This window comes from Colossoma macropomum, unplaced genomic scaffold (assembly GCF_904425465.1).
Source record: "Colossoma macropomum unplaced genomic scaffold, Colossoma_macropomum, whole genome shotgun sequence".
NCBI lineage: Eukaryota > Metazoa > Chordata > Actinopteri > Characiformes > Serrasalmidae > Colossoma > Colossoma macropomum.
The window spans coordinates 36,849,252-36,876,715 of NW_023494785.1; the positions used below are offsets into that span (position 1 = coordinate 36,849,252).

The 27,464-nt window shown below is 38.6% G+C and overlaps 1 protein-coding gene across 2 annotated transcripts; it reads left to right on the plus strand.

Moving 5' to 3' along the window:
- On the plus strand, positions 1-27,300 carry snx27b (sorting nexin 27b). Of its 2 annotated transcripts, none has more exons than XM_036592998.1 (13): positions 1-503; positions 8,009-8,240; positions 9,479-9,671; positions 11,574-11,638; positions 16,632-16,736; positions 19,111-19,189; positions 20,482-20,645; positions 20,776-20,865; positions 22,404-22,553; positions 23,909-24,037; positions 24,129-24,188; positions 25,416-25,478; positions 27,044-27,300. In XM_036592998.1, the coding sequence occupies exons 1-13, from the start codon at positions 151-153 to the stop codon at positions 27,086-27,088; spliced, it is 1,728 nt and encodes a 575-aa protein (XP_036448891.1). In that variant the 5' UTR covers positions 1-150; the 3' UTR covers positions 27,089-27,300. The 2 variants fall into 2 exon arrangements, with proteins under 2 accessions (XP_036448891.1, XP_036448883.1); XM_036592990.1 differs by having other exon boundaries at positions 25,416-25,464.
- Positions 27,301-27,464: the final 164 nt, after the last annotated feature.

The following is a 27,464-nucleotide window of genomic DNA, read 5'->3' on the forward strand; positions in this document are numbered from 1 at the left end:
CTCGTGATGGGGGCGGTTTGGTTTCGTGCCGTCGGTTTCTCCCGTCTCAGACCTGACACTGGCGGACAGCCGATGTGTGACTACGGCGCTTAAAAAAAACGGAGGCGAACGGAGATACATCATTTTTAAAGTTATAATCTTTACAATAAAATGGCAGATGTTGTGGATGGAGACGACATTCGCTCCGCCGCCCCGTCGGTGATCCACTCGTCCTCTCGCGGCGGCTGTGGCGGCTCCGGTTCCTCCTGTAACGACGCTCCTGTCACCGGCGGCCACGCACCGCCGCTGCCGGCCGCCACCGTCGCCTCGGGCCCGCGGCTCGTCCGCATCGTCAAGTCGGACTCCGGCTACGGCTTCAACGTTCGCGGGCAAGTGAGCGAAGGCGGGCAGCTGCGCAGCATCAACGGGGAGCTGTACGCGCCGCTGCAGCACGTCAGCGCCGTGCTGCCGGGCGGCGCGGCGGACAGAGCCGGGATCTCCAAGGGAGACAGGATCCTGGAAGTGTGAGTTAGCTAACCTAGCAAGCTAACGGCTAATTCGCCGCTTCACACAGCACCGCTGTCTTGTAGGTTAATTAACCTAGCTATGAAGCTGAAGTCAGCTTCTTGGTCCAGTTTTCCCATTCCGCCTTAAGTCTACCTGGCGCCAGAATGTAAATGCTGCACCATTTAAGGTGGAACAGGAAAATTCAAACAAGAAGCTGGCGAACTGGAAGCTAATTTCAACCTCGTAACCCAGCTAACGGCTAACTCACCTCACATACAACTGGAAAAAAGCCGGCGAACTCCATTCTTACCACATACAAATAAAGAAAACACTTTAAGTCTGTTTCAAACCGACCAACGCTAACCAGGTAGCTTCGGGGACAAATCAGCTTTGACCTGGAAACGAGAGTAGCTAATTAGCCTAGCTGGCTAGTAAGCTAAACTACCAGGGGCTACTGCACATATTAGACTTATTTTACACACTTGTCAATCTTTAATTTACACCTGGATGGGGAGAGCCGGTTAACGCTGTATAATTTGGCTCTGCCGTCTGGTCACCTGTGTTATAAGCAGGTCTTTCTGATTTGTCGCCTTTGGCGATTTGATTTTGAGTTGTGGTTGTGGTTGTGGTTGCTTGTCTGTGTTGGAATCAATGGGAAGACTCTTTTGGATGTTAAGGTGGTTATTATACGCGTTTTTGCTCACAAATTCCAGCAAATTTGTTGTCATTTCTCCTTCACATTAGCTAGCTAATCATATTAACTACACTCTTCAAGAGGGTTCTTCAAGGGTTCGTTAGTAAAGGGAATTGTTCTATGTAGAACCATGACCTGTATACACAACCATTTCATGCTTAAGTTGTTCTTTGCATGGAAATAGTTCTTCAGATTGATGGAGAATGTGTTGCATATGGTTTTTTGTTTTTACTTATTTATTTTTGCTAATCACTTTTTATTGATTTTTTTTTTGTAGTCACATAAAATCAGCATGCACAAAAAGGACTAGGGCCAGGGTTAGAAGCAAGATTTAAATTCCATTTCACCATATAGAGATCCATTTAAGCTTTTAATGGTTCTATATAGCACTCATTCTAAATAGAACCATTGCTTTTTATTAAGGACTCCTTGACGATCCCTGTTTTTTTTACATTTTATTTTATTTTATTTTATTAGAGTGAGGATAAATTCTTCTGAGCCAGGACGTCTTTAGTTTTTAGCTTTAAATGCAGAATGCATTATGCCAGAAAGCTTAGCATTCAACACAATTTTCTTAGCACACTAAAGCATGCAGGAGTTTTCATTTGTATTGCTGGATAAATGCTGAAATTAGCTCATATCTTTTCTAATTTAGAGGAAAACTCGTTGTAGATGTTGGAACCAAATCTTGCGTTTCCTCCAAAAAAAAAAAAAGTAACTGTACGGGAGAAGCAAAAAGTATTCTTGTCTGTAAATGTAAGTTAACGCAACAGTATTTCATTCCAAGTCACCATATCTATTGGTCTGTTGTTCATGAAATTTAGACACACTATAAAAATCAGCTGACATTTTTGACACAAATGGTTGTTTGTTGTTTATAGGTCTGTACCTTTTTAACGGACCCATATCGCAGAAAAAACAAATTTTCCATGCTGTCTTGAAATAAGAGTCTAAAATATAATATGTAAATGTTAAAGTTTCAAACATGTTGTTCACTTGCAAGTCCATACACTCCCAATTCGAATTCATTGCTTTTGTGTTGCTGCAAAAGCCAACACTTTTCCATCTATCTACCTGTTTAGCCTACAGCAGTTTAGCTCCGCCCACTTGCATTGAAGTTACAAGGAGTGTTTCATCCTGGACTCCTTTTTAAAGGAGGCATGATTCAGAGCAGCCAGTCAGAATGGAGCTTATTTACATACATCAGTGTTAAAGGCGCAGTAACAAAAAGAGGCCTGTTTAATTCATAGGGATAAAGAGAGGTTGTGTCATGATATTTTTGGAGTGTAAGACTGCTCAAACATCACAAGTGGACCCCGGGGGGAAAAATAAAATGCAAGAAAGATGTAGGATCTGGACTCTGGTGTTGTCAAAGGAGGCTGAATGTAACAACTACACTATTAGACTTAGGTTTGCATTCCCTGCATAATACTAGCTATGTTTGCAAGTCAGAGACAGCTGTTTGAATAGCCGCCTCGTTTCGATGAAAAGGAGGTTTGTGCTCGAACGCCTGAGTTCATTGCAAATTCCGGTCACATAGAGCAGCGCCGTGAGCAGACAACCTCTCTCTTTTTTTATCATCTTTGCTAGCTCATGCAGCTCTTGGCCTCTCATTTGAGGATGATACAGCTACAGGAATGTGTATTTTAGGAACAGTTACCAGAAATGTTGTGTTCAGACAGGCCTTGTAGCATCTGTGGGAAGGTTAAGTCATGATTTATTGTTTTTACATCACACATATGGAGAAATGCGGCATTAAAAACATTTTTGCTGGAGATTTCGTAAGCCGAGACTTTCTGGTCCTTCAGTAATTGGCATTGCTCTGTGTGAGATCGCTGTGCATACCTGTTAATATTCACAGGGGCACCTCAGTGATGCTGGAGTGGGTTGCCATGGTGAGGGATGCGTTTCTGTGGCGTTGGAGGCAGTATGGCTCAGCATCAGCACCAGCTCAGGGCAAACTGGAAGGAAAGGCAGAGAGAAGCCATGCAATGTCATGAAGACCATGTAACACGCTCTCTGTCACTCTCTCTCTCATTCTTTCTCTCTCTCTCCTCTGTTCATTATTTGAAAACCCGGAGCTTGCCATAGGATGTTTCACAGGAGGCTTTGAATATACCACTGAGCTATCATCAGCTTTTGCATTTGTCGAGCAGAAATCTTGTTTACATACATGTCAAATCACAGGTACTAGATGCCTGTGTCCAGTGACATACCATGGAAGTGACTAAGCACATCTCTGTCACTCCTTTTTTCCAGAATGGTGCCTTCTTTGTGCCTCTGAGTCAGATATTTGTGCTAATAGCACCAGTGCTGGTTAGAAGGGAATATGCTGAAGTTGTCAGTTTTTTTGGGTGTTACATCAGCACTGTTAGTGTGAAGTTTTCCACATAGTGGAACTTATTTTCTGTTGAATAATTCAGATTCAGGATGACTGGACGCATAATTGTGCCCTATGAAAGCAAAAGGCTAGAAACAGCCTGGCAGTGTCGGGGAATAATAACTGTAGGTCCAGTTTCCCAAAAGTGCCGGTTTCAGTGTAGGAACTGGACTCTTTGGCTTAGCGTGATGTAGTACAGCTGCAAAGGCTGCATTTACACAGGCAATTTCATAGCCTGTTTCATTATCCTGTACATAGTTAATCTGCTTCAAAAGGAAATCCACCGATTTTAAACATAATTCTGTCGTTGTGATGTAAACAGTCATTCAGAGTGGTTTGATGTGAAAATGGTTTATTGTACTGATTCGTTACAGTGGTGGTGAAAGGAACCAGGGTCTATAACACAAATATAGCCATTATATTAACTGTCCAAAATGAGCAATGAGCCTACACCTCAGTGTTGAGAATGGTAAGATAGTGGAAAACCTGAAAAATAAGTTTTCTTTAGGGACTACTTTGGCTTGTAAGTACCTTTCGCCTATGAATTTCAAATAATATGCTCTGGATCAAAACGTTCTCTCAAAACTATTGTAAAACAGTCTCTCAGGCATCAGGCAGCATGTTAATTATTTCGTGTAATAGCTTTGTGTGAGGGAGCTTTTAGATTCATTAAACTCTCCAGATGTCTGGTTCCTGTCACAACCACTGTAACCAGGTCTGGCTCAGTAAATTTTCCTAAAACAGAGCTTTTCAAATGAAACCACTCTGAATGACTTTGTTTACATTTTACTCTTTTAACTTCATCACATGATTGATTATAGAGATGAAATGCTAAAATTTTCTTTTCCAGAACGACACTGATACCTTGAACAATTTGTAATAATTTGACATGTTTTTCTTTCGCAAGGTTTAAGCTATAAACTGCAGTATATGTCTATATATAAACTATGCTGGAAGTACTCAAACACTGTATCCCACACTTACTATCATGTGGCATTACCTTGTGGTTGCTGATGTTATAGCATGACTTACTTTGCAGTTCTGAGCTATTTCTGTCTAGATTTTGTGACGCATCGGATTAGATTAATTTTTTTGTGTCCTCTAATGTCCAATATCAGCCTGTTAGCGATACCCAATATAGGATAGATCACCATCTATAATAATTTCAAGTCCTTGTGCTTTCAAAAACAGGAGCAAACCTGTTGACCCAAAACACATGTGTAATAGAAGTTTCTTTTAAATGAATAAAAAAATGTCTTGTAACACACTTTCATATGGCTCACTGGTTAATTACTAAGTATTTCATGGGCAGACTCACGTTAGTTAGAGAAGAAATAACCTAAAAATGTGCAGGGCATATAGGGCCCCCCTGAACTGGAATTGGGAACCTTATATAACCGAATGCACAGGATTTTAATATATGACGATAAAGGAGTGAGGGTTGTGTATCGAAAATCCTAAATTGATTAGAGACTTTTTTGAGTTGGAGTGCCTGCTGAACAAAAATGGGCCGACAGTTTAACCCAGGGGAACACCGGCAGTATAGTATAAAGTAAATGTGTTGTTTAATTTGAAATGTCTGCAGAACAGAAATGGGCCAACAGATTAACCCAGGGGAACACTGGCAGTATAGTACAAAGAAAATGTGTTGTTTAATTTTAAATATCTGCAGAAACCAAAATAGGCCAATGGGTTAACCCAGAGGAACACCGGCAGTATAGTACAAAGTCAAGCTGTGGTTTAATTATAAACAAATATGCTCTATAATGCTTTACAACATTTGTATGATACTTGCTATCATTCTGGCAAATTGTAATACAGAAAGTGTCGGGAGCGATATGACTTTGTTGTGTTGTTGCACCATAAAAGAATACATCGCTTGTCATACCAAAGGAACTTGTGGTGAAGTGAAAGGAAACGACAGCAGGCATTTGGTTTGATTAGTTGATTTATCAAATAATAGTTGACAGAGTAATGGATTATAGAAGTAATCATTGTTTTTGACCTTCATTGATAGTATGTTTTGTATGTGCAGCTCTTCACAGAATATGGGCTGAAATGGCATTGAGTAACTTTTTTTTAAACCAGTGAAATTTGGGCCTGTGTGTTGGCCCTGTATAAATGCAGTCATTCAGATGGGCCTGAATGTGTGAGAGTGGGTATGTGACTGAGTTTGGGACAGTGTGAAAGAAAGAGACTGTACTTCACATGATTTTGTCTGTGTTACTGTATTGCATAAGTGTCTCTGTGTAAAACATTAACCGGTCTATAATGAACGCTAAATGAGGAAGAGAGAGGGCATGTTGCTGATTCAGCTTTTCTGAAACTGTGCGTTTGTGTATGTGTGTGTGTGTGTGAGTGTGACTGGTGACTGGTGGCTGCTGATTGCTGTTGAGTAACTCCTAAGGACTCTGCTCTGATGATGCGGCTTCTGATGTGTGCGTATTATCTGACATCTCTTCACTCGAGAATATGGCTCTTTGCCATGCCTTCATATCTGCCTGGTGGTGGCGGTGACCAGTGTCCTGATATCTAAAGACATTTTCATAATACATATCACAATTTTTTGGCTTTTTGTTTTTGAGGTTTGCAGTCACAGTACAGAAGAAGTGCTGCATTTAAAAATGCTGTTAAAAGAGTAAGACATTTTTTGCTTAACATTTCACATGATATCCAGTTAAGCAGAACCAGTCATGCTTTCTTGGACTACAGAGCCAAAGCAAAATCCTAGAGGTGGTTTCCTCCTGTTTGAAAAGATCACAAATCCAACGAGTGATTGATTGACAGTTAGATCAAATAGTAGTGCTGATACCATATCAGTATCAGCTAGAGCTTAGATACAGTATCAGTATCAGCAGAGGTCTAGGCAGAAAAAAAAAATGGGTAGGCCTGTGAAAAAGTGGGTAGGCCAGCTTGGTAGATGACATTTCCAATTTTCTGTGTACGCTGACATCCGTGCAGTCATCACTCTGTTTAATCCAGCCCTATGCTGATACAAAACAATAGCAATCAACTGGAATACTGGATTCACATAAACACAGGCAAGTTAAAATCAGACAGCTGAGACGTACAGAGATGAGGAAGAAAAGAACACAGCCTAAACCTGATCACCCAAGGCTAAAGCGTACGGCCACGGCGGTCATTCCGAAAGAAGGTGACATAACTGAGATAAAATCAGACAGCTGAGATGTGCAAAGACGAGGAAAAACAACTTGAAAAACCTGATTACCCTAGGCTAAAGCATACTGCCACAGCAGGCGTGTAAAATGTAAGTGGTCCATTTATGTTTGTTGTTAATGACTCAATGCATGGAAGCACTGTTAGATGCTTGCTGTGACATTTTCACAAAGCCCATTTCAGAGTATTGTAAGTTCCACAATTTGCAGAAAACCGAAAATGACTGTTTTTAAACTTGTCTTTGTATGGGTAAAAATTACATAGTCTGCGGGATGGAATTCCCTTTTAAATGTTCCCAGTTACGTATATTTTAACTGCAGCTGGACCTTCAAATTCAAACACTGACATGCAGATGACAAACAGAAGGCTTGAGTCAGTGGCAGATAGCAGCAGTTCCAAGCGGTGATTGGAGGGCTGAGAAAAGAAGGCAGAGCTTAGAAGAGAGCATGGTTTAATATAATAATACAGTGGCCATAATATAATGACAGCACTTACTAAATACAGGTTTCATTATCTTAAAAATTTTGACTTAAATATTCTTTCCCAATTTGATTGAGTAGGCCTAGACCTACCCAGGCTAGTCATGGCTACACCCTCGAGTATCAGCAGTAGAAAACACTGATACCATGAAGCAATTTCTGAAGTGTACTCCTCTTACTGACTCCTCTTACTGACCGGGATCTTTGGTAGGGTAGTTTAATACGGTTTTGGGCGTTTAGTTCATATTAGGACTACAAACAAATAATATTTCAATAGTCAGTAGTGAATTAATCAACTCATAATTGATTAATCAGCTTAAGTGTGGTCTGTAAAGTTGATTTTGTAACAATAAAATTTTTAGTTGTGACAAATTGAGGTACTGTTCAACAAGAGCTACAGACAAAATAAAAGTGTGGTGCTTTGTTTAAACCTGTTCATAATCAGTGCTTTACATGTACTTCAAATGTGGCCAAGCGGATTTCAGAACCTCCGTCTGTTTTATTATTGATATATTGATGTCATGCCAGTTTTTAGGCTTGCTAGTTAACAGTTAACTTCTGACTAATGATGCTCAGTTATTGGTCAGAAGAGTTCGCTAAAATTTGCATCCCTAGTACGCACACTAATGCTGCACACTCTTTTGTTTGTGTTAATAAACATAATACTGTTCATTATCTCTAGGAAAATATTTATTTTTAGGAAGTCAGTGTTGCTTTCAAGCTTTTGACCTGTAATGTATCTCTCTCTCTCTCTCTCTCTCTCTTCCTCTGTCTCTCTCTCCTCCTCTGTAGGAATGGAGTGAATGTGGAGGGGGCCACTCATAAGCAGGTGGTGGATCTGATCCGAGCGGGGGAAAGGGAGCTGGTACTGGCCGTCCTGTCGGTGCCTCAGCTGGAGACAGATAGTCTTGACCCCGGAGATGACGGCTCTGCCCAGTCCTGCTACGACTACAGCGACAAACAGGCCGTGCCCATCTCTGTGCCCACCTACAAACATGTGGAGCAGAATGGCGAGAAATTTGTGGTAAACTTGGGCATCAGCATGAGAGATTTTAGCATTTTGACCTTTTGCTATATGGATATATATAAACTCTCATAATGTAGTCTGTGCAAATCTGTGTTGTTTATATTTTCATATAGTCACTGTAGGGACAAAACCTTGTATCTTTCATTTTTTGACATGAGATGAACTCGCCAGCTGCCCTATACATTGTGTTAAAATTTCATGGGAAATGGACCAATAAAAATGGTCCAAAATTAATAATAATAATAATTTATCCATTAACTTCTTTACTTCAAGTTAAGAACATTTTTTTTTCTTCTTCTATTAACTAACCTTTTTGGAGATACGAGTTTTTGTTTTGACAGTGACAGTATACAGCTTTGCTTGTGTAGTGGCATGTTGCTCAAGGAGTAGAATTATCCAAATAAGGTTAGGTTCCAAAAAAACTGTTTTCAGATGAATTTATCATTTTAACAGAAAGGTGGTATAAGTTTCTTATTTTTTTTATTCTTTGAAGCCAATCGCAAACAAATCTAGTCATAATTTAGCAAAATCTCCTGTAGAACCTCTGGCTCAGATTTGATTTACCGCCATTTGAAAAACAGGATAAGTAAAAACAGTTCAGTGTCTATTTCTAATATTTTGCTCATCAAGAAAAGACACCCTTGTACTCATCTACACTGCCATTCAAAAGTATGTAATCACTGTTTTCAGTAATGTAAAACCTGTGACGCAGATACATTTATGAATTGTATAATTCTAACATGATAGCTGTAACTTCACATCTTTCCAATAATTACTAAGAAGCTGTAAAATATGAAGACATGCTAGTATTTGTATACTAATAGAATAAAATTCCGTATATAGTGATATATACGTCTGGAATAAAGCTATAATAAATATTAATATCTAGAATTTCCAGAATTAGTTTACAAAAAATTAATATCCAGAAGAAGTTCTACATTAGTGTAGAGAATGCTTCTAATTTGGTAAGTGCTCAAATCACGAGGCAAGAATGATTGCAAGGAGATAGTGGAAGTATACTATTTATAAAATTGCTAAATTTATAAGTAAATAATGGTCAATTAAATGTCTTAATAATCTTCGTATGCAGTTTATAATATGAAATCTGAGTTGTATCTGTTATTATTGTATAGAAAGTAAAAACAGTTGTTCCAGGCTTTTGACCGGTGGTGTATTTGTTTTATTTTTATCTTGCTTGCACCCCCTCAGGCTCTGCATGTCTGTGCTTGTTCTAGGTGTATAATGTGTACATGGCTGGCAGGCAGCTGTGCTCTAAGCGCTATCGAGAGTTTGCCATCCTGCATCAAAACCTGAAAAGAGAGTTTGCCACCTTTACGTTCCCCAAGCTGCCAGGAAAATGGCCCTTCTCACTGTCTGAACAGCAGCTGGACGCTCGCAGGAGAGGCCTGGAGGAATACTTGGAGAGAGGTGAGACAAATATACACACACACACATAGAAATTACCAAAGTGTCTCTGACCCGTTTTATTGAGCGGTTAATTTATTACCCTATTGTATAAACGCAAAAAGCTTTTTATTAGTTTATTGCACAGTTTAATGACTAACTAAATAACAGTATTTTAAACTGTGGGAAAGCAAATAAGGAGGAAGAATCAGTATGGCAAATTTAAAATTTTGCGCTTAAACTTGCAGAAACATCTAAGTGTGTTCTCTGCACTCTCAGAAGGAAAGGTACAAAACTGTCACTGGGGTGGTCCCCTTAAAGATACGTCTCAGTACCTTTAGTCAGGGAACATAATTGTACCATAATCCATTAAAATTATATTTTATTATGAGTTGTATTGACTCCACACACCCCGTCTCGTCTCCAGGCTTTTGTTTTAAAACATGAGGTTATAAAAAGGTACAAATACGTACTTTTCCACTGGAAAAACGTATTTAAGGTACAAAATTGGACCTTAAAACCACTGTTTTACCTCTGAAGGTACATGTACATTGTTTGTATCTTGATGAACGAAAAACGTACCTGCACAGAACCTTTATTTCTAACGGTGTGTAGAGGATGTGTCAACATGTTTTTGCTTAGAAAATCAACAAAACGTGTGTTTTGGCTTTGGGTGTTCAAACTTTTGCATGCAACAGTTTTTGCATCATTCATTTCATTGTGCATTCCTAAGTTTTAGCTCGACAGAAAAGAGAAATGAAATGCAGCATTAAAAATACATTGATAATCCTGTACATCCACAGCCAGTCATACTTCGTCAATGTTTTAAATGGGCTGATCACATTGCAATTTGACATTGACATCTAATCCACCTGACCTCATCATCAGAGGTCACTTTCATCGCAGCTGCTTCTGCCAGATAGGGAGTGCTTTATGTCAGACGCACTAAGCCAAAGGAGAGACAGGGATATTTCTCTAAGGCATAAGCAAGGCATACAAATCCATGCTCCATTTTAATTTGACTGTTGTAGATGTGATGTGCCCTGCATGCAGTGCTGTGCAAATCTCAGGGAGGAGACTATCCTTCATTTATTTAATTTTCAGTCAAAACAGTTATTAAACACACTTTTCAGGAGATTTTTCTGAGAAGGCAAGAAGTTTCCAAAACTCAAAAAATCATTAAAAGATGCAGAGAAAACTGAAGTCCTAACAACCACCTGCACAGCCTGGTCCCAGTACTGTCACTGAGTGCATATACATGCACTCAATAATCTGATCATAATCACATTTCCGCAGTTATCCGATTATTCAAATGCTCATGTAAACAACATACTCGGTTCTAGTAATCCGATTAAGAAATCCGATAACAAGAGCTGCATTTTAGCTCAGTAATCAGATTTTTCAGTGCATGTATGCTCGTACTCAGATTTCTATCTGACTTCTCAGTCTGCGCATGCGTGAGAACAGATGGTGGATGTCGCGAGACGCAGCAAAACACTTATTGTTTTGTCTATTATTGCCTGACTCATGTAGACCCAGAGTTTCCCATTATCTGATTACTCAAAAGCACGTAAACGTGTTGATCAGATTACTTACAAAATCTGATTTTCTGCAGTTATCAGATTATTAAGTGCATGTAAACGCACTCGCTGTCCCAGTACTTAACCTGGTAGTGTGAACGTAGCATTTTAAATCTTGTTTTTATTTTTATTTTTTTTTTTATTTTTTGGTTGGTGGTTTCTGGCTTTTGCACAGTACTGTATAAATCCATGCTCCGCATTCTTTTGATGTTATTTTAAAGTCTTGCTGGATAAGTGGGAGATATGATGAACCCTAGATTCAGTGTTAAAAGGAACAGGATGATAAACAGGCGATATATTCATTTTATCTTTTTCATTCTTTCTCTCATCTCTCATTCTTTTGCAGTTTGTTCAGTGCGAGTGATTGGGGAGAGTGACATCATGCAGGAATTTTTGTCTGAATCAGATGAGGTAAGCTGCGAAAAGTACAACATAATGCAAAAAAAAAATATCCATTTACAGTGAACAGGAAACCATAACACATTTTTTCTTCCGTACTTTAACGTTGGTTACACGACATGGATAAAAATGAACAGATCACTATACTTAAAAACGTTTGCATGATACACAAGATGTATCACAATATTTTTACTCACAGACAAAATGTGCTAGTAGTGTCGCGTTTAAAAACTCGTCAAAAACTCTAAATTCAACACTTTATTCAACATAGAATTATTATTTTAGTATCCATGATATACTCAGAAAAGTGTACTGTCCATCACATTAGCAAAAACGGTCACTATAATGACGAAGTATCATGTTGCCAACCACTGCTGTGACGTATTTGTGAATGAAACGCACTATGAGTGAGGGTCTCTGAGCTAGCTGAGCATTTTCTCTCAATTATAGGTGATGATGGTGAAACATGGTATTATTGGTTAATATTATTTTCCTCACTCACGGGTGCACAATTAAAAATCAGATTATGTTTTTTAGTAGAGGCAGCAAAAGTCATGACATTTTGTTGGAAGGTTTAGAAAGAGACATGAACTATCAAGGTAAAAAAGGCTTTGAGTTCAGGATAGATTTGATCCAAAGAGCTGCAAGTCCCACTTTATTTGAATAGCCCCTGTAGATTATCTAAAGAGGTTCAATTTATGAAGAAACTATTCAAAGTCAGCTAATTCTCAACAGTGTTAGAGTTTCGGACCAGCTTAGCACCAGGGAAAGATAGAGGTTGAGGTTGAGGTTAAGGTTAAGGAGAAAAATGTAATTTAATAAGGTTTGAGATAAATGTAATACATAATTAGTTGAATTAGTTGAAGTTAAATGCAAGTTTAAGCATATATGAAGCTTTTACAAGAGCTATCCAAATAAAGTGTGCAGAGCTTGCGCATACGCTTCAGTAGACTAGCATGTTGATTGTATTTTAAGCCCAGCCAGCATGCTTTCTAATTAAGATGTAACACCATATCACATCAGCTGGATGGTGCTGCAGCTTCAATTCACTGTTTTATTCTGGGTGTTAGTGTTCTTTCAGGAGCAGTAAGTGTCAGAGAGGCAAAGAGTTCATGCTTCTGACTGAGAAATGTGATTGCTACAGCAGGGAATCTGTTGATTTTAAAAGTAGAGCTGAACACTAATCAGATCAGCATATTTTTTCGTATCAGCAAATGCGTCAGTAGTTTTATTGCAGCTGTCTTAGTAATGGGGCCGAACGATATGAGCCATGTTATGGTAAATACTGTTACATTCTCTGAAACATAAAAGAAGGCAATAGTTAGGTTTTCTTGATAATGTGACACTTTATTAGTCCCAAAGTGAACATAGTGTTCCAGCAACATACATACAAGACAAACTTAGAATATAAATCAGGTAAAAATAATCAAATGAAAGTAAATAAAAATATAGCATGAAATACTATACGATACTTTTTAATGTGTGTGTGTGTGTGTGTGTGTGTGTGTATGTGTATATATATATATATATATATATATATATATATATATATATATATATATATATATATATATATATATATATATATATAATATACACATATACACACACACACACCGATCAGGCATAACATTATGACCACCTCTGTGTTTCTACAGCAGCACTGCTGTGTCTGATCCACTCATACCAGCGCAACATGCACTAACACACCACCACCACATCAGTGTTACTGCAGTGCTGAGAATGATCCAGCACCCAAATAGTACCTGCTCTGTGAGGGTCCATGGGGGTCCTGACCACTGAAGAACAGGGTAAAAGGGGGCTAACATAGTATGCAGAGAAACAGATGGACTACAGTCTGTAATTGTAGAACTACAAAGTGCACCTATATAGTAAGTGGAGCTGATAAAATGGACAATGAGCGTAGAAACAAGGAGGTGGTCACAATGTTATGCCTGATCGGTGTATGTGCTTGTGTGTGTGTGTGTGTGTATACATACTACTATAGCTCTGCTAAGGTGCAAAACAAAAATGATGATGATGGTCATAATAATAATATTAATTAATAATAATAGTTATAATAAAAATATAATAATTGTACGCCCATTAATACTAGAGCTTGATCATACGTACAAAAACTATTTTAAGAATACAATTTGCAAATACAGCATACAGCATATGTCCAGACAGCCCTTCTAACTAGTGAATTAAGCTTCTTTAAGGTGAGCCCATTGCTAACACAAGCATTCAATAGTGCACTCACAGCTTATAAAATCTCCGTAGAAAAGCATTGACCAATAAAATGAAGCAGGTCCACGTGCACCTAATGTCACCATAAGCAAGGTCAAGTGTTGGCTATCTTTGTTCTCTGGCCCATGGCACAATGCTATTCTGCCTGTGAAACATTTTTATTTTCTATTATTATTAGCCAGTTTCACCCTGAACAGCGCAACAGTCCCCAGCATGCACTGCAACATAATGTGCACTCCGACTCTCTTCCTCCAATAACAATCTCTGGGCCAGCGGTTACACAAAAAGATGCCTGGTGTCTAGTCAAAGCAACTAGGCAGTTTAAAAATCCTACCTCCTGGGGCCTTTAAAGAGGTTTAACCATTATCTGTCGCTAATGTAGCCTATTGGTTTATATTTTGCTGTTGCAGTTTTGGCATATTTAGAATAAACAATGGCCAGTTCGAGTCATGCCAAAATGTTAAGTAACAATAAATAAAAAAAACACAGCTGGCCCACAGATTTGTTGGGATTTTTTAATAAGGCTCTTTTAGTGGTTGAGTTTGACACCCCAGCTTTAGGATGAGTTGGAATAGCGTTTATGATCCAGAACTAATCATCCAGCATCAGTATCTGACCTCCCTAATGCTCTTGTGGCTGAATACAATCAATTCCTTGCAGCAATGTTCCAGCTTCTAGTGTAAAGCCTTGTTAAAAGAGTAGAGGCTGTTACTGCAGCCAACTCCCTGTTAACAGCCTTCATTTTAGAAGAAAGGTTGGGTGTGCAGGTGTCTATAAACACAATAATATAAGTATTATGACGTGAAGTGTGTGAAGCGTATATATTTACAAGAATCAGTATTAGTATTAAATAAGCAGGGCTTGTCTTAACATTTTAAATACTCACGTTTTCGTACATATATGTTGTGTTTGTATTTGAGTTTCTGTTCAGTAGCCTAAACACATTTCATCTGATGAGGAGCTTTGAGCTGCAAACCTGTTTGTTGTGGTGAGTTCAGGCAGTGGATAAGGAGGGGAACCTTGGCACTGTTGCAGCGTATGCTCTGAGCTTAATACCACGCCCTGCAGCTTCAAGGGTGGTCCGCCTTGTGTAGCGTCAAAAGCTCAACCTCAGTCCTCCGTTCCAGTCTCTGCAGCTCGACTATGAGCTCATCTTAACCTCTGTGTTGCCCTCACTGCTACAGTGCATGATGGAAAAGGGCAAACTAGCTGAATAAAATAACTCAATAAAGTAAATAAAAGCATGTAACTAAAACCAACTAAACCTACAACGATGTTTGTGATGAATGAAACAGTGATTCTAATTTGTTCTATGTGACTAAGCTGTATTGGAAGGAGAGGGCTACACTTATGGCCTCTATAGCAACATACAGCACATAAACAACTGGGCTTCAGTCAGGCTGTTAGTACATTGTTTTTGCCTGCTCAATATACTTTGAACTGTAGAAACACTGATCTGGAACTGTGATTGGTCAGGATTTGTCACAGGATTTATTTGCATATTGGAACCTTCTGCGACACCCTCGTTGCAGACCATATATATGTTGCAGACTAAATATCCAGATGTAAACCAATGTTTTTTTTTTCATTATTGAAAGTACAAATAGAAGTTATGATAATAAAAGAGTATTATTTAATAATATACTTTCATTGGTCATTAATAATGTTTTCTTGTCACAGAATTAGTATGCTTAGCTATTTGACCTACCAGATTTTCATCGATTTTCGAATGTGAGGTGTACTGGATGTTAATTTTGTTATAAATTCATTATTGATGCTACATATCTTTATGAATTATTAAGCTCCATCTACAGCTCCAATGCAGTTCTTTCAAAATGAGAGTGATCTTAGCTCTCTCTTTTTTATTTTGCTAGAATATGTGCCGCTGCATTTTTGTTAGTTGTAGAGGATGAATTGTTTTCTTAGAAAGCCCAGTGAAAAGAGCATTGCAGTAATTAACGTCTTGTTACGAATGTGCAGGTTTCTCGGTATCACTGTGGGATAGCAGTAGCTGAATTTTAGCAACAGAGCTCTGAATCCCAGGTTTTGTGCTTCATGTATGGAATGTAAAGCAAGTTTCTAGTTTCTCACAAAGCAACTTTCTCTGAAAGAACCAGCAATTCAGTTTTTTCTTGATTTAGTCGTAGAAAATTTTGACATCCACTGAGAAATATCTGATACACTGCTAAGCTGGTTAACAAAGCCTTAATTTTTAGAATAAATTTAAATGTAATTGTGTCAGCATAGCTGGGAAAACTGATATCCTAACATGTACAAAGAGAAAAGCAAAGGCCCTAAAATTGAACCTTGAGGGACTCCACAAGAAATGTTACTTTTTTATAAGTGATTTTCTCAGTAAAACCAAGAACTGTCTTTTCATTAAGTATTATTTAAAACCGCACCTGAGAGGCCCACACACTTTCAAGATGGTGTATCAGAATCTTTTAATTAGATGTACTAAGCTCCAAAAAAGATGAAAAGGATTGGGTGCATCAGCCTCAAATAATGTCTCAAATAATTGATTTGCTACTAGATACTAGAAACATTATTTAATTGAAAATAACCATTCTGTCTAAAGCTTTCTTTAAACAAAGAAGGTTTGAAATGGGTCTAAAATTAAGCACGCCAGCATCTATGCTACTCTTTTTGAATAAAAGTCTTATGCGCTCCCTCTGTGTAGCCAGTGAAGATGTTTGTTTTCATTTGTAGTTCCTGTCTTTTCACCCTACCTCTCTGATCATTCTCTCTCTGTCAGAACTATAATGGAGTCTCTGATGTGGAATTGAGGATAGCCATGCCAGACAAAACCACAGTAACCGTCCGAGTGCGGAAGAATTGCACTACGGACCAGGTCTATCAGGTACTGTACAGAAGTGCACAGCACTGCACAAACCATTTTCACCAGGTGCTGCTACCATACATTGAGTTGCCAGTTTATTTATTATCTTATGCCTGTTCTCACTGGCCTTTTAATCAGGTGCACCCACCATACAGGTGATCTATTACAGACCCCATCTGTTAATGGTTGTATAAGAGTATCAGGTGTAGAGATGTTGCTGAGGTTTTTACACACTGTTTAGTCTCACTGCCCACTTCATTAGAAACCCTTACCTCGTAGCTCCACTTTGCTTGTGAACAGCTAGAGACTAAACCCATTTTTTTATGCATATTTTGCTGTAGCCATTCTCTAGCCAGTGGTCTCATATAACCAGCCAATCTGGCTCACCAGTCAGCTTCTTACGTCATTTACAATTTAAAATAACGTATATAAAATAATATTGCTTTTATTTAAGTATAACCCTATTTCCAAAAAAGTTGGGTGTGCAAAATGGAAATAAAAACAAAATGCAATGTTGTGCAAATCGTTTAAACCCTATATTCCATTGAAATAGTACAAAGACAACATATTAAATGTTGAAACTGAGAATTTTATTGCATGTTGAAAGATATTTGCCCATTTTGAATTTGATGCCAACAACAAAAAAGTTGGGACGGGGCCAACAAAAGGCTGGTAAAGTTGTGTAATGCTTAAAAAACACCTGGTAGTTAATTGACAACAGGTCAGTAACATGATTTGGTATAAAAAAGCATCCCAGAGAGGCTGAGTGAAGTGAAGATGAGGAGGGGTTCACCACTCTGTGAAAAGCTATGTGGGCAAATAGTGCAACAATCCAATAATAATGTCTCTCAATGTAAAATAGCAAAGAACTTCCGCTTTTCATCATCTATGATATATAATAACATTAAAGGATTCAGAGAATGTGGAGAAATCTCTGTATGTAAGGGACAAGGACAAAAACCAGTATTTGCTGACCGTGATCTTTGGGCCCTCAGGTGGCACTGTATTTAAAAACAGACATGATTCTGTAGAGGAAATCACTGCATGGGCCCGGGAACACTTCTGAAAACCACTGTCTATGAACACAGTTCATCACTGCATCCACAAATGCAAGTTAAAACTCTAAAATGCAAAGAAGAAACCATATATGAACAGGATCCAGAAACGCTGCCACCTTCTCTGGGCCTGAGCTCATTTAAAATGGACTGAGGGGAAGTGGAAACATGTCCTGTGGTCTGACAAATCAACATTTGAAATTCTTTTTGGAAATCGTGGACACTGTGTCCTCAGGGCTGAAGATCACTCGGCTGGTTATCAGTGCACAGTTCAAAAGCCAGTATTCATGATGGTATAGGTGTGCATTAGTGCACATGATGTGGGTGACTGGCATATCTGTGAAGGCACCATTAATGCTGAACGATATATACATGTTTTGCCAACATATGCTGCCATCCAGACAACGTCTTTTTCGGGGAAGGCCTTTCTTACTTCAGCAGGACAATGTCAAACCACATTCTGCACATATTACAACATCATGGCTCTGTATTAAAAGAGTTCGGGTGCTAAACTGACCTGCCTGCAGTCCAGACCTGTCGCCACTGAAAATATTTGGTGCATTATAAAATGAAAAATACGACAAAGGAGACCTCAAACTGTTGAGCAGCTGAAATTCGATATCAAACAAGAATGGGAACTCTACAGCAATCGGTCTCCTCAGTTCCCAAACACTTACAGAGCATTGTTAAAAGAAGAGGTGATGTAACACGTGTTGTGGGCATCAAATTCAAAAGGGGCATATATTTTAGAAAAACCAATAAAATTTCTTAGTTTCAACATTTGATATGTTGTCTTTGTAGTATGGTTTACATGATTTGCATATCATTGCATTTTATTTTTATTTACATTCTGCACAGCGTCCCAACTTCTTTGGAAATGAGGTTGTAGTATAAAAGCTATGTAATTGTACTGTTAAATGTAATTTTACTTGATTTAATTGAGCATTAAATTACTTCTTAAGCACTTTCTTATGTGTACTATTGCTAATACTGCTTAATATAATTATTATTAATTTTTTAAGTTTATTATTATTAGTCGTAGTAGTAGTAGCTGCAGTCTGTGTTGGCATAAGAATTGGTAATAAACATTGATTACATGAAGTAGCATAGCACTTAAATGACTATGTTATGCAGTGAAAATTCGTATTTGGTCAGTGATGGTCTTGTGGGCTGCAGTCTGTACAGTCCCTAAATAGTTCTTGCAATTGCTAAGCTTATCTGGGTGTTTTTGCTTCTGAACAGTATCCAGTTGATTTTGCATTTATTTTGTGCATTATCTGATGCAACTGAGCTTTATCCACCAAATGCTTTTCTCAGTTTCTCTGTTCTTTGTGTCACAGGCTGTGGTGCTGAAGGTCGGGATGGACAGTATCACTGCCAGTTACTTTGCTCTCTTTGAAGTCATTAACCACTCCTTTGGTAAGTGTGTTTCATCTCTATAGTTACGAACTATAGAGAGTTATTTGATAGGGGATGTCCCACAAAAACTGCTCTTTCAGGTTTACACAGGATCCTTATTTTCTTAGCAAAGCTTAAATTTCAACACAGTTGTCTTAGACAGAACAAGGCACCCAACTTGCCTATTTGGAATCAAGCTAATTCAGAAGGAGGGACGAGAGACGATTTCTTTCAGCTCAGTTATCAGAATTTCAGCTCTTTAGCCCTTAGTGACATTTTTCAGCCTGGCCCTAAACAGCTCTGGCAGTCCCCAGTTCAAACAACCACAGTTCCAACTGTAACTAGCGTTGTCTTTATTGCTGAGCGCTGAAGGCCATGCTTACAGACAATGAGTGCTAACAAGGTCATTGGCAGCAGAGCAACTGCATAGTTGTAAACAATGCAGAAAATTGTAGGCAGTAATGTCAAATCCCAATTACTGCCCTAGCAAAGGACACTGACACTGTGGATTTGAGTCAACAGAGAATGTCACATGATACATTTTAACTTGTGAGGAGCTTAGTTATATATGAATAATGGTAATATAATGTAGTTTAAATATAATAATAAGTAATCTTTCTTTCCTGAGTGGAGATGTTTAACCCCTTATCCCAAATGTAGTTAGTCAAAGAAGACATTTTTGGCTTATGAGGCTAATGTAGCTTGTAATGGAAGCTTACACCCAACAGTTGGCATCATGCAAACTACATGCTTAGATTAGTCGTGCCTCAAGCTATTATGGGTTGTTGAAGGGCAGTGAAGGACCTGATATTAGAGTATAATGTTATTTGTCGTGTTATACGGTGCTCTTTAACACAGCATTGTATCCATCAGCCTCATCGGATTGACAGAATTTATCATGTGTTGGTTGCATGTTTTTGTTTATCGCAGTTCTCTCACTACAGTATCCAGCATGCATTGCATAAATACAGCATACAGCCATTGATGGTGTCAAGAATAGCCACAAATGAATGCCAGAGATTATTTACTTTATCAGCCAGAGAAGCCAAATTGAGGTGAGATAAGGTAGCCAAGTAACTACGTTGCTAACTTTGAGCCAGTTAGCTTTCTCTTTAGCATTCAGCTTGTTGTAGCTTCTCAGTCATTTTTCTGAGTCCATCTGCTGTACAATTTATTAAAACCCCCCTGGTGGTGTTTAGCAGCATGACTGCTTATGACTTTTTCTAACTCACTGATTGGAGACAGTGTTCCTGGGAAGATCCTACATCAGACAAGCAGTGACTTTGTTTCTGTCTACATTCTCTCTTTCTCAGTGCGAAAGCTGGCTCCGAATGAGTTCCCTCATAAGCTGTATGTGCAGAATTACACATCGGCCGTCCCAGGAACCTGCCTAACACTCCGCAAATGGCTCTTCACCACCGAGGAGGAGATACTGCTCAACGACAACGAACTGGCCATCAACTACTGCTTCCACCAGGTGTGTGTGGTGTGTGGTTGTTGTGTGCGTTTTTTCTGTCTGATTGTATGTGTAACTCTCTCTCTCTCTCTCTCTCTCTCTCTCTCTCTCTCTCTCTCTCTCTCTCTCTCTCCCTCTCTCTCTCTCTCAGGCTCTGGACGATGTGAAGAAGGGATTTATTAAAGCAGAAGAAAAATCATACCAGCTCCAGAAACTGGCTGAACAGAGGAAGATTTCCATGGTCAGTCTCAGCATTATGCCTTTCTGTGTTAAGCCACGGTCACACAGTAAACCAGTCACATTTGGCAATTAATTCAGTTCTATCAAATGATAAAGGAAATTCACCCCGATTATGGGTTGCATAGACCACTCAACCACTTAACTGATAAATCCACTAATCGGCACTGTGGGCAACAGTCTCCTTGTTGAGGACAGTATCTTTATTAGTGTAGAAATACTTCACAAATTTAAGTGCTGTTGCAAGCTGTGTAAGACTGCTCTGAAAGACAAGCTTGTTAAGCCAGACCAGGAAGGTATTGAGAAGCACCATAGGAAAAGGACATGCAAAACATCCGGTCACAGACTGTTTAGCTTGACATGTGCAGGAAAAACTTTAATATCTCTTTAAACTGGGATCTCTGAATTGTTTTGTGGTTAAGTGACTAGGCCTTTATCTCTCTTGGTGAATAGACATGTGACTGCTTGCTGCTAGAATTTAGTTGAGTAAACAGTCATTTGTGTCCTGTCAGGCAGGGCACAGACCAGAGCCCAGGTTAAATTCTGAGAGCTGCAGTTTACATCAGACAGTCTGGGCCTGAGGCTGACACTTGCTGCTATACAACAAAATACTCTTCTGCAGTGCACATATCACACCTCAAGCCACAGTATCTCCCGCTACTTCTAACCTCTATTAGCAAGCTACAAGCAAAATACTTCTCTTTTCCAGAACACTCAGGTTTTTTTTTTACCATGGTAATAATGGCTAGTGAGCTACTTTTTTGAGTGACTAGTTGGCTAGTAAAAAATGATAGTCATGCAGTCTCTAATACCGGTAGCAGTTAATTTTATCTTGGCAACTTTTACCTTATGAAGCTTCTGAAACTTTTCCTTGAAAGGAGAACAGTTTCTTGTAAAATGTCTGTCAACCTTTGCCTTTTTACGAGGCTGAAGTCTTTTTTTTTTTTAAGAGCTGCTCATTTGCCTGCTTCTCATTCGAATGTTCCCGTTCCACCTTTGTATTTTAGAATAAGAAGCTGGTGAATGAGAAGCTGTGTTAACAGTTTCTCGTTGCAGATAAAATGTATCAGGAAACCAGCTGAAGTGATTATAAATGTAAATTCGTCTCCAAATTATCGACGTTCGTCTTAAATCTTTCTCTTTGCCTTCTCGTTAGCTACTAGCTTGCCGTGATTTTTATCTGCGTTGCTGTGGTGACCAGCAGTCTTCGCACCAATCTTCAGAGTTACAAGTTGGTGAATTATGCTACATTAACTCCAGCGTTTAAGACCATTTAGTGTTAAAACTGTCTTAGAACGATCAGTAGAGCTTTATTTTACTGCAAAAAGAAGATTATTTTATTTTTTCCTAAAATTCCGATTCTGCTGTGGAGCAGCAACAGGGCGGTAAAAGAGCCGCATGTTGCCGACCCCTGACCTAGGCGAAGTAAACAGGGAGGACAGTCTGGTGTGACCGTGGCTTCACTCAGCTACTTGGGTATTAAATTTGGTATTGAATGATACAACTTCTCAACACTCTCTCTCTTTCTCTCTCTCCCTGTAGTATCTGAGCATGGTGAGGTCGTGCGAGGGCTATAATGAGATCATCTTTCCGCACTGCGCTTGCGACTCCCGCCGCAAAGGCCACGTTGTCACGGCGATAAGCATCCACCACTTCAAGCTGCATGCCTGCACCGAAGAGGGCACTCTAGAGGTGAGAGAGGGAGAGCGTGTAGTCCTAACAGTTATATTGTGTGTATGTGAGTGCTTTAGGGGTGTAACGATACACCAAAATTCAAAATTAGATTCAGTAGCAATCCAGTAGCTGAAAATCGTCCTTTGGTTAATATGTTAATGTCTCTATTTTTAGTTTATTAGAGCATTCGAGATTATAAATGTACGATATTTGAAGCGAAAGCTGTGCTTTAGAGTGTCTCGATCTAACACTCCACAGGCTAAGACAACATGCTAGTTATGATACAACAATACAATGTGATACAATACAAGAAAATTTTATGCAGTATGATACTTTGTGTTGTTACATTTCTAGTATGTGCACACATGTAACCCCCTCATAGTTATAGTTCAGAAAATAAACAAATTTACACAATTGTCCCCTTACTTCACATGTAGTCTACCAGCCAAGATGTTTTTTTAGTATTGCACTGGAGCTGCAAGATCAACGTAGCTAACAAGTAATGGAAGCTTTTGCTCCAAACTGTACAACTGCATGTCTAAATAATTTTTTAAAAGGAAATAATAATAATAATAAAGAGAAAAACTATTCCATTCAGGCATTAAAATAGCAACATCTTGAGCTTACAGAATTAGAGAATATTTGGTTAAATATTTGGAAATGAAAATGTTTAGTAGGTTTGGAGATAGAAACCCTGAATAGGGCTGGGCAATATGAATATATTCATTGTGGTAACTTATGCCGCAGTAAGTTACACTATGCTTTTCTGATCTTATCGTGGATGTTGTCAGTAGTTTCCCAACTACATTTTTGATACTGCATGTCAAAATCGTTACATTTGCAAACTGCCTTGAGGTGTTAAATAACCTCAAGAGACTTGTGGTTTCTGACACTGTATGACATACTGTTATCTAATAAAAATCAACCAAAGTAGCCTCGTAGCTCCAGTACTAAACTAAATACACACGTTTTAGACACCAAACATGGCTTGGCTAATCAGCACATTTGAACTAAAGGGGAAAATTGTGTATATATGATTTCTGAGTGAAACATCAATTTAAACCCACATAATGACCCATTGCCAGTTCTAGACTTCCATTCCTTGTCTCATTACTTTGCCCCCAAAATGTATTTGGACACTATAACCTTTGGTAAACTTTAACATTCTTAGACGCCTTCATAAAATGAATTAAAATGGTCTGTTTAAAATATTTGCCACTTTGTTTGATATTTTCTTCCCTAATGCTTACATTTTTGGGGCCACTGTATACATTTCAGTTTCATTATAGTTACTGGCTGAAAATCTTATAACTGAATAAGAAGACTGCAGGTTAAGGGGTTAACCACTTTCTCTCTCTTCTCTTTAAACATAGAATCAAGTGATTGCATTCGAGTGGGGAGAAATGCAGAGGTGGGACACTGACGAGGAGGGCATGGCTTTCTGTTTCGAGTACGCACGAGGCGAGAAGAAACCACGCTGGGTCAAAATCTTTACTCCATATGTGAGTCTCTCGCACCGTCTGGCGCTCAGTCTCGCAAACATGCTCACCTACATACTATTCTTTGAACATTAACGACTTTTCTCATTTCCAGTTTAACTACATGCACGAATGCTTCGAGAGGGTCTTCTGTGAGCTCAAATGGAGAAAAGAGGTATGCGGCTTTCTTTAAAGCACAGTGTCACAGTGTGGTATCTGCATAAGCTCTGCTGTAAAAAAAAGCACCAATATTTATGTGAAGCTTGGTGTACATTGTAATTGAATCGATTTTTCTTATATGAGGAGAGTCACTCATTTCTGAGCATTTTGACCATTCCAGGTGGGGATGATATGGGGGTTGTGGGCCGATATCTGATATCATGTACAAATCTGCTTATCCTGATACATAAACATTTATAAGATGTAGAAATTGGGACTAGATTCGTCTAGACCAGGGTCAGCAACCCAAATGTTAAGAAAAGCCATTTTGTCAAGTTTCAACAAAAATCTAACCACTTTCGGAGCCACAACATTTCATGTAAGATTTAAGGTTTAGCTCAGCTATAGCTGCTTTTCTCACATCTGTTCTACTTTCTCTCAAAAGTAGAATATTTTCTTGTACAATGTCTCTCAACGTTCGACTTTTTACCAAGCTGAAGTCAGCTTTTCATTTGCCACCTGCTTTTTTTCCCATTCCACCTTAAATGTAGCTAACTTTGTAGCTAACTGTTGCATCATTTAAGGTGGAACGGGAAAATTCAAATGAGAAGCAGGCGAGCGAGAAGCTGACTTTAGCTTTGCAAATTTTTAGTGCTTGAGAGCTTCTTGTTGCAGATTCAACATATCAGGAAACCAGCTGTGTGCTTATAAATGCAAGTAATGTTCTTGTCCAAATTACCGATGTTCGTCTCCCGTATCATCTGGACTGGTAAACCTGAACTCAAACCACCATCGTCAAAATGACAACAGTATCACAGACATCACTTTTAACATGAGAATAACATGTTATAAAAAAAAACTTTCAATTAAGAGAACTGATGAAAATTAGGAACAGTCAGAGGTAATAGAACCCAACAAAACTCCTAAGAATGCTGAGAAGATCTGCTCCCATGCTACAAAACTTAGCCTATATTATTTAAAACATAGTAAGCTTTTGCTGTTTGAGTTTAAGAAACAATCAGTCATATTCGACAGTTTGCGTTTGACAACTATCAATCATATTAGCTAGTAAGGTGCTGTTTAACTGGAGTCAAATTTTTGACCAGTGTAAAATATATTAGCTAAAATTATGTTGTGTTTTTTTTTTTTGGTTTGTTTTTTTTTTTTGCTCCTTAATATTGGTGTTTGTGACCATTTTTAAAACTATATACATATGCATTAAATTAGAGCTTTATGTTTTCAGGTTGAAGAGGAGGCAACGGATAAAGACAATAAGAACTGTAGTAAAGATGGTATGTGTAGTAAGGTAAGGCTCAGCCTTTCTCTCATTTTCATACTGATCTTCTCTTATGGTTATGAAACTGGCCTTGGTGATAACGATGAGTATAGAAATCAAACATATTTTGTGCACTAATAATCATATTCACTAAAATTTATTCATTGAATGCATTAACGTCACTTTTGAACAGTTGCTATTTTGATACACTAGGCGGCAATGCACATATCTTACTTGCTAGATGTGAAGGAGGAAGTCTTGCCATTCAGTCACAACCCCACAAATCAGCAGGACACTGAGTCTAGCTAAAGTTCGGTAGCATTAGCTATTTTCAGTGTTAAGTTTTATAGAGATAAATAGGTAAATGTCTCAGACAATAGAAAACCTCCTAGAAAAATGTCTTGGTTTTCATTTTCTGGCCCAGTGTAATCTGAATTTAGGTTTTAGTTCTGGTTGGAATTTCAGTGAATCATGTTTACGTCTCATCAAAGTGTTCAAAAATTGAGAAAATGTGTTTTTGTCGTATGTGGATACACAAACACACACCACACAAAGGGGATCCCCACAGTATACTCACCTATCCAGACACTGTTACACAGAATATATACATACAGTAGATCAGACACAGCAGTGTCTTCTGGAGTTTTTAAACACTGTGTCCACTCACTGTCCACTCTATTAGACACTCCTACCTTGTCAGTCCACCTTGTAGATGTAAAGTCAGAGACGATAGCTCATCTGCTGCTGCACAGTTTGTGTTGGTCATCCTCTAGTCCTTCATCAGTGGTCGCAGGACGCTGCCCACAGGACGCTGTTGGCTGGATATTTTTGGTTGGTGGACTATTCTCAGTCCAGCAGTGACACTGAGGTGTTTCAAAACTCCAGCAGCACTACTGTGTCTGATCACACTAACACACCATCACCACGCCAGTGTTACTGCAGTGCTGAGAATGATCCACCACCCAAATAGTATTTGCTCTGTGAGGGTCCATGGGGGTCCTGACCACTGAAGAACAGGGTAAAAGTGGGCTTACAAAGTATGCAGAGAAACAGATGGACTACAGTCTGTAATTGTAGAACTACAAAGTGCACCTATGTAGTAAGTGGAACTAATAAAATGGACAATGAGCGTAGAAATAAGGATATAGTCATAATGTTATGCCTACAATTTTACAGGAGAAGGAAAAAAAAACATACTTTACTTTTAATGTAAGCCAATGTAACTACACTTTTTTTCTAGTTTTGGGCCATTTCCTTTGGTCCATTAATCATGAAATTTGCACACAATGTTAAGGGCAACAGGCATTTTTAAATTTTGTCAAACTGAAAAACTACAAAAATGGAGATACACGTTTTGTTTTGACAGCAGCAATGTTAGTTTCATTGACTATATGAAATAGTTTTGTAAATTAACCCAGAATATGCCTTTTGTTTTTATTAAAGTACAAAACATTATTGTCTTCAAATTATTCAGCATTAGGAAATTATATGCAATAATTATCACTTTTAAAAATAAGGAAACTTATAGAAAAATAAGCAGTGGTAACATTTTGTACCCAGCCCTTTTTAAAGTGGATGCTTCTCTTGTGTTGCAGAATATCTTCCAGCTGTTGAGACACAGAAGGGATGGAGGCACCTGAGACATGAACTCATCGCCCCCTGAAAATACGCAATCACATACGTACACAAGCACATACACTCACATACATATGCACACCTGAACAGGCTCAAAAGAAGACCGGATCAAACCACATCACGTACGGGTTGACGCTTCCAAGACAGTCTACCCACTAACACACAGCACATATTCAAAAGACAACCAAAAAAAAAACAGGAAACAAAAAGAAACATTTTCAGAACCACAGTACAAATATGGAGACGAGCAAATTAAAAGACTTTTTTCCAGATTTCATCCATTCATCACCTCTTTTAGTCAAGACTGGACTGACTTGAATCATTCTTTCGGTGGCAAAAAGCATCCAACGTGATCGAAGAGAAGAAACTGACAAGACCGAA